The sequence below is a fragment of the Choloepus didactylus genome, chromosome 6 (genome assembly GCF_015220235.1).
Source record: "Choloepus didactylus isolate mChoDid1 chromosome 6, mChoDid1.pri, whole genome shotgun sequence".
Classification (NCBI taxonomy): Eukaryota; Metazoa; Chordata; class Mammalia; order Pilosa; family Megalonychidae; genus Choloepus; species Choloepus didactylus.
This window is the reverse complement of record NC_051312.1, coordinates 27,017,175-27,025,498: the sequence shown is the minus strand read 5'-3', so window position 1 is coordinate 27,025,498 and position 8,324 is coordinate 27,017,175. Positions and strand designations below refer to the sequence as shown.

At 32.8% G+C, this 8,324-nt stretch overlaps 1 protein-coding gene across 1 annotated transcript; it reads left to right on the top strand.

Moving 5' to 3' along the window:
* The first annotated feature begins 1,758 nt into the window (after positions 1-1,758).
* LOC119537597 (olfactory receptor 10AG1-like) lies at positions 1,759-2,709 on the top strand. The gene has a single exon (XM_037840129.1). The coding sequence runs from the start codon at positions 1,768-1,770 to the stop codon at positions 2,707-2,709; it is 942 nt and encodes a 313-aa protein (XP_037696057.1). The 5' UTR covers positions 1,759-1,767.
* Positions 2,710-8,324: the final 5,615 nt, after the last annotated feature.

Here is an 8,324-nt window from a genome sequence, read left to right as displayed (position 1 = left end):
TGTAAAAAATGATTTCAGAAAGTTTAAATATCTGTGGTACTTTAGTAGTTAATCTGAAATATTGTTGATAGTAAAGGAAATTATTATTGGCTTTCATTTTCTCAGTCACAGAAAATCCTCAGGATGCCCTAATTTATTGTTGACTATTGCTCTTGCAAATATGTGTCTACTGCTTTTGAAACTTAGCTCTTGGACATCAACCACACTTAATATCCTTAATGCAGGGTTGTGTGTCTCTCTGTGCAGTTTCTATGCCTTTTAAGTTAGTTAACACATATAAAAGTAATAACATATCCTGGAAACAATGAGGTAATATGCTTCTTCTGCAAAGGTGAATGAAATGAGTGTAATTCCTTTACATACACAACACACATACACACAATTAATACATGTTTTAATCAGTAAGGGAGGGTGGCTGAGATTTGGATTGGAGTCACTCCTAACCCCTTGGGAACTGTTGCAGAAAATCATCCAATTTGACTTCATTGCAATTTTTCCAAGAAGTTGTAAATCAAATTTCATGGACCAAATATAGCATTTCATTCTGTAGAAAGTTATATAAAATATTGTGAGAAGCTTATACTCTAGATGGAGAGATAAGAATAGTGCATAATAAGGATTGATGATCATACCCTCAACACACTCATGTTGTGCAGAAATTCATGTGTGTGTAAGGAAAAGCCAATAACACAGATGAGGTCAGCAGAAAAACAGTGACTAATGAGGATGTGGATGATTTAGGGATCTCTTGTAGATAAGATATAGTGGATGCCCCTTTTATAGAATAGGTGTGCAATGCAGAATGAAGATTTGCATGTTCTGATTAAATTTGCTTGCTTGAGCATAGATGCTAAGTGAACCTAATTCTTACCTCTTGTGCTTTCTTGGACAGGAGGACAATCTTAGATTTCCTTTTCCTCCCACTACAAAATCTGAATAAAATATATGACTTCTGATTCACACATGATCCATGCAAATGTAAATCCAGTCAAGGAGATTAAATGGCATACCATAAGATTTGGTGGTGAGCTCATAATTTATTTTTATAATAAAATAGGCTAGATATGCATAATGCTAAAGACTTTGGAGCTATTTTAGATAGCTTACAATCTATTTACTTGTGCAATAAAATTAATTTTATTTAATAATATCAAAAAACATAGTTGAGAGGACAAAAGAATGCCAACTGAAAGTATGGAATAATTTCTACAATTGAACAAAAATTCAGATTTTTGAGATTTCAAGTATTCAGATAGGCAGAAAGTTAATGAACCATATTCACACTTGAGAATTCCCATATTATTAACATCAGCCTCAATATCTTGTCTGTTCTTATTAGATTATCAATTCCACTTCACTAGCTACTGTCTATCTCTAGGTTAATTTTTTTCTTTTTTTTTTTTTTTTTTGGTATGGTGGGAGTATAGTGGAAGGAATGATGTTATTTCAGGATATTTGTTTTTCCATTGTTTTGCTTTGTTTTGTTTGGAAATGTTTTTTTTTATCTGATAAATAAAGTAACTTAATGAAAGATAGGCAGCAAAATTTAAAATCACATATATCATCACCAAAAATAAGAAAATACAATACATCTTAGATTTTTTAAAGGGACATTTTTCTGATAGATATGCAGAGCTACTAGCAGTTTAAAAAAAATTTTAGGGTGTTGGAAAAATTGGAGGGCATACAATGTAGAGATTATATATGAGAGAACAAAAGTCAAGAAAAGTAAAGTTACTTGTACTTCTGTTTAAATCATTTTTACAGATGAAACATGAAGAGAAAAAAGAAGGCAATGGTTCCACAGTGATGCAATTTGTACTCCTGGGATTTTCTGATCTTCCAAATCTCCAGGGATTTTTATTTGTCCTGTTCACCATTATTTACATGATTGTTTTAATTGGAAATAGCCTCATAATCATAATAACAAGGTTTGACCCTCCTCTGCGGAAACCCATGTATTTTTTCGTGTCAAATTTTTCCTCTTTAGAGATCTGTTATGTGTCTGTCACTCTCCCCAGGATTCTGGTGAACCTCTGGACTCAGAATAGAAGTATTTCTGTGCTGAACTGTGGCACCCAAATGTGCTTCTTCCTTATGCTGGGAGCCACTGAATGTTTCCTCCTGGCTGTGATGGCCTATGACCGCTACGTGGCCATCTGTAACCCTCTGCATTATCCTCTAGTCATGAACCAAAAGATGTGTATCCAGCTGGCAGTTGGTTCCTGGGTCAGTGGGATCCCTGTGCAGATAGGGCAAACATGTCAAATTTTCTCTCTGCATTTCTGTGATTCTAACCAAATTAACCACTTCTTCTGTGACATCCCCCCCATTCTCAGGCTGGCCTGTGGGGACACTTCTGTCCATGAGATATCTGTCTATGTGGTAGCTATGTTGTTTGGTGCAGTCCCTTTTATGTTAATACTTGCCTCCTATAGCAAAATAATTTCCCCCATTCTGGGGCTGCCAACAGCCCAAGGACGGGCCAAAGCCTTCTCCACATGTTCTTCCCGCCTGCTGGTTGTTCTTTTATTCTTTGGATCTGCTACCATCAGCTATTTAAGGCCCAAGTCCAATCATTCTGTAGGAATTGACAAACTTCTCTCTCTTTTCTACACTATTGTGACTCCAATGTTTAATCCCATGATATACAGTCTTAGGAACAAGGATGTTATAGCAGCACTAAGAAAACTATTACTTAAAAAATAGTGTGATGAGCTTAATTGCTATTGATTTACCTGATTGTCACACAATTATCAAAAACACATTCAAATTTCTGTATTACCCCTTTGATAGATAAAGACTTCTGCCTGATGATGTCCTTTTAGATTTTGCCTGAAATGTGCTGTACTTGGTATATATTAGGCACATTAATCTACCTTCAGTGTGCTGTATCTAAAGAAAAATCTTATCTCATAAATAAATAGTAATGTGCCTCTCATCTTCCATTAAAAGCTATGTACAGCATTCAAACTTCTAAGAAGTTTGGCTTAAATTTACTAGAAGGTATAAGATTAGTTGCCCAAGCAATTACTTAATCTTCACACTTGCATTTGTTAGCTTTCTTTTCTGTTTCTATAACACACCACCTGGTAGGTTGGTGAAAATTTATTGAGTGAATGATAAAGTGACTGAATGGATAAATGAATATTACTATGCCCTACTTCAAACTCTAGCTTAAACAGTTACATGTTAAAGCATTAGTAAACATTGGAAGTAATATTTTGTTAACCTACTATGTCCCCATGTAGAATTACTCAAGCCATGTTCCTAAAAGGAAGGTTTATATGGATTTAGCTCTCTTACTTCTAAGTTCCTGACTGTGTACATCATAGAACAGAAAACTCCCTCTAGTCTTAACCAGTTTACTTTGTACCTATTTCTATGTTATTCTTAGAAAATATGGTCCTAAAGTACTTTGAATATTTTATCTCTTTCATGACTATACTCCAAACAGATACATCATCAATCCATTTTGGAAGTGTACTACTGTATATAAAATGTGGCCTCTTCACTTTCCTTCTAAAGGGGCATTTATACAATGTCTACATAATAACAAATAACATCTTTGACATAAGGTCTCCCTAAAGAAAATGTATTTGAAAACTAAAAATAGTTATCTATAAGATTGTTGCAGCAATTAGTTATTACAAAACCTCATTTCACCAAACAATTGCATGATAACAGAAATAAGATGACCTCTTGGAGGGTAAAGGATTTTAACACAAACTCTTGAAACTGCAAAATAGTGCATGCCTTTTTCCTTTTATCAACAATCCCCCAAACCTTCTGCATTTTGATCTTCTCACTCAAGATATCAATATCCTCCTAGGGCATAATCAATGCTCTAAATAAAAATGAAAATTATGGTAAATCTCTTCACATCTCTTCAGACTCCATGCTCTCTGGTACCATTGTCCATTGCCATTGGAGTTAGCTCATGAAATAGTCACATGACTGAAAATGATGTTTTGGACTAAATGGTATTTTATTGCTTAATAATTAGTAAAAACCCCATTATTATTTACATGAATACTGAGGTGTATTTTGATTAGATCTACTTCATTTCTTAAATAGGATTCCAGGAATTTGTGGGAAAGATAGAAAAATCAAGAATGTAAATGTAATGAAAATTTTCTTTATCCTCTGTAACAGCATTGATAGGCTTTTTATGTAATAGTTGCACCTTTTTATCAAAAAAAGGGGGAGATGCAGATTTAATATATTTTTAAGACTCATCAGTAAGGTTTGGAGTTTGAATTCATAAGCATAATAAGCATTTGGAAAACAGCTATATTCTTTCTCAAATTCTTTTCTAGACAAACTCGTTTGCACACAGTTTGGTTGTTTTTTTTATTTATTTATGTATTATTGTGATTGAATATCAATATTCTCTATGAATCTATTTTAGTATTTAAATTTATATTTTTTCTATTCATTTCTTTTTAAACTATTATCAATATTTGCTTTGTACTTCTCTTACTTTTTTTTAGGCATGTCTTTGTATCAATTCTTTATTTTGCCATCCCTAAATTTCATAAACTAAGAATACCTTCATATGAGTATAATCTTAATTCCTCACCACATACACACACACACACACACACACACACACACACACACACACAATTTAAATCCCATGTTCTCTCAGCCTCTGAATGCTCTATTTGGCCATCTCAAGAATCTGTTCTTGATACATATGCCACTTCTTTATATAAATGCACTCATTCTTATGTTGCTTTTAATTGTATTTGAGAGGTATGTAACAGCACTTTTGTTCTGTAAGTGCATATTTGTCACATTTTCCGACCAGTGTGTAATAAAGGGCCAACTTGTTTTGCAGTGGTAACTAGTATTAAGCTGTTGTTCCAATATATGTATGTATTTTGGCATTGTGTACTGTCTAAAAGAAATACTTGTTTTCCATCTGTGTATGCATAAATAATCATTTTAAAGGGTGCATATAAATCATCATGTTTCTGCAATGTTGAAACTGTTAGAATTTTCTTTCAGCAGAATCTTTTAAATTCCAAAAAGTAATATCTTCAAAGACAGATGTGCATATTCTATAGTACTATTAGTAATTGTAGACCTTTTTATCCCCCAGTGATGAAAGGTTTTTGATTAATACTACCACAATGGGGATGTTCTGATTAAAACATATTTGAAAAATTTTTCAAACCCACTGAGTATGTTATTTCCAAGTTGATGACTTGGATATAGCAACTGATGTGTTAAAGATTGTTTTTTCTGATGAAAATTTCAGAAATTATTACCTAAGATATAATATATATGTGTGCATATTTAATACAGCACTATAATATGTAATATACCTTATATATTATACAACACATAGCAATTATATTGTTAAATATTATATAATATATAGCATATTATATTATATCTTATACATGTAATTATATATAATACCTGCTTATTGAACATTATGGTGAATTTTTATTTAGCTACAAGACTCATTCCACAATCTCTTAAAGACTAGTCCACTTGAACCAATTTTTCTGTTCACTTTGGAATGGACTTTCTGCTAGTGTGTAAAATTGGTGTATTTTTAAGCATGGGCTTGGATATCATAAGTGATTGGTTGATTCTTATTCAGTTATCATAAGTGGTCCATTTGATGATGCTTCACTATACATTCATTACATCTTATATTCATAGGCCTGTCCTTGGTGAATATTCATTTATGATATTAGGGAATGATGGATTAGACAAGAGAAAGTGAAACTCTTCAAAGTCATAAGTCTGTGATAAGAAACCTAAGTGTAAGAAACTTTATACCTACTTGAAAGGCAAATATTGTGAATCAATTATGTGCCTATGCCTCCCATCTACCCAATCAAGACCTGTCTAACAATATTTGATATGATTTTGCAGATGATCCATGCACTTTACCTTGGTCCTCTCTCTTTGGCTTTGGTACAGTCTGTCTTCTATAATTTTCAATGAATATGCAATCATACTAACAGCAGTCATAGTAAAATTCACTAGCAACACTAAAAGTTATTATTTTGCAAATAAATTCAGGCAAGAAGATTCTCAAGGCAAAGATTTTAAAGATAAAATCCTCTTGGTGGTGGATATAAAATTTGCCTGTAAAATCTAAAGGACCAAATGTCATGTGAAACCTGGCAAGAGAAATCATATGGAAATCAGCAATCACCAGGTTGACTGTCTCTAGAAACAGGACAGCCCCCAAAGTTTTGCATCAAATGGACTTTTCTTTATAGACAGAAGAGAATTTACCAACTAAGTCATTTTGTCTTATGAGTTGCAATCCTCGTGTTCTTTACCAAATAGCCAAGTAGAAATTTGGTCACAGAAAGGAAGGTGATAAAATGTCTCACTATACACAAAGCTATGGAAGATTTTGTAGTAAGCATTAAAGAGAAACACTTAGAGTTATGTCACAAGGATGACAAGTGAGGAGTTATAGGTACAATGCAAATAAAGTAATGGTGGCTTGTCAAATTGGTCAAGAATAAGTGTTTTGAGTGGTTGGAGTAGCCAGACTCTATTTCAGGTACTCCTGCCCTGGTAACATATTTTCTGAATTTAGTATTTTAAACCCATTAATTAACCAGAACAAAGTAGAGTGTGAATCCTAAGTGAATTAATCAGCGTTACTCTTTGATATAATATTATATGAGGCATGAGTGAATAATTTATGGCTTTCAGGGGTCTGAACAAATGAAGATCACATAAACCAGTCACTCTTATTTCATTGGGAGATCATGCTAGAGAAGAACATCACCCCCTAGAGAGGGACATATCCTAATTCATGATTGATATGCTACATAACATGGCAAAAAGGAACTTGCAGATGGAAGGAAGTTAATGAGTTTTGAGATGAAGAGTTTATCATGAATTATCCTGGTGGCCACAATTTAATCTTCTTTCTGACTGCTGAAATCATCATTTCTCCCTTAGAGTCCCTCAACTTATTGAATGAGACTTCTCTCATTCCTGAAGGCAATCTTCTTTATCAATTGTAGATATACTCAGCCATGGATGCAATCAACTGATGGGTTTAAATCCACAAATACCCTTGCAATAACAATCAGGTCAGTGCTTGATTGATCAAGTAGGTGGACACCATAACCTAGCCAAGTGACTCATGAACTTAATCATCACAAAGACGATAATATGAACAATTGTGTGGTAACAAATTATATAACTTAGATGAAATGGATGAGTTCCTAGAAACACACAAACTATCTATACTGACTGAAGAAGAAATGAAAGATCTCAAGAAGAAATGAAAGATCTCAACACACTAATAACAATTTAAAAACTTGAATCATTAATAAAAACCTGTCTAGTAAGAAAAGCCCAGGGCAAGATGCATTCATTGATTAGTTTTATCAAACATTCTAAGAATAATTAACACCAATCCTTCAAATTCTCCAAAAAGTTGAAGAGGAAGGAACATTCTTTTTTTCCTTCTATGAAGCCAAAATTACCATAATACCAAAATCAAATAAAGATATAAAGAGAAAAGAAAATTGGAGACCTATATTCCTTATGAATATAAATGCAGATATTCTCAAAAAAGTACTGGAAGACCAAATGCAACAACATATTAAATAATTATATACCATGATCAAGTGGGATTTATTCCATTTATACAAGGATATTTCAACATAAAATGAAAGAAAAAATACATAATAACCTCAACTGATGCAGAAAAGATATTTGACGAAATCCAGCATACTTTCTTGATAAAAACGTTAGAAAATTAGGAAGACACAGAAGCTTACTCAACATGACAAATTGTGTATAGGAAAATCCACAGCTAACATCATGTTCAGTGGTTAAAGACTGAAAGCTCTCCCTCAAATATAGAAACAAGACAAGGATGCTCACTGTGACCACTGTTATTCAAAATCATAATGGAACTTCTAGACAGAGAAATTAGGAAGAAAAAGAAATAAAAGGCATCCATGTGGGAAAAATATCCATCCATATTGGCAAATGACATTGATTGAAAATCCTGAAAAATTCACAGTAAAGCTACTAGATTTCATAAATAAACTCAGCAATTTGGTGGGGTACAAGATCAACAAACAAAATTCATTAGTGTTTCCATACACTACTAATGATCAATCTGAAAATGAATTGAAGAAAAAATTCCATGTACAATAGCAACTAAAAAATCAAATACCTAGGTACAAATTTAACCAAGAATACAAATTATGATAAATGGAAAACTATAAAACATTAATTAAAAGAAATCAAAGAAGACCTAAATGAATGGAAGAATATTCCATGTTCATGAATTAGAAGACTAAATATTGTTAAGATTT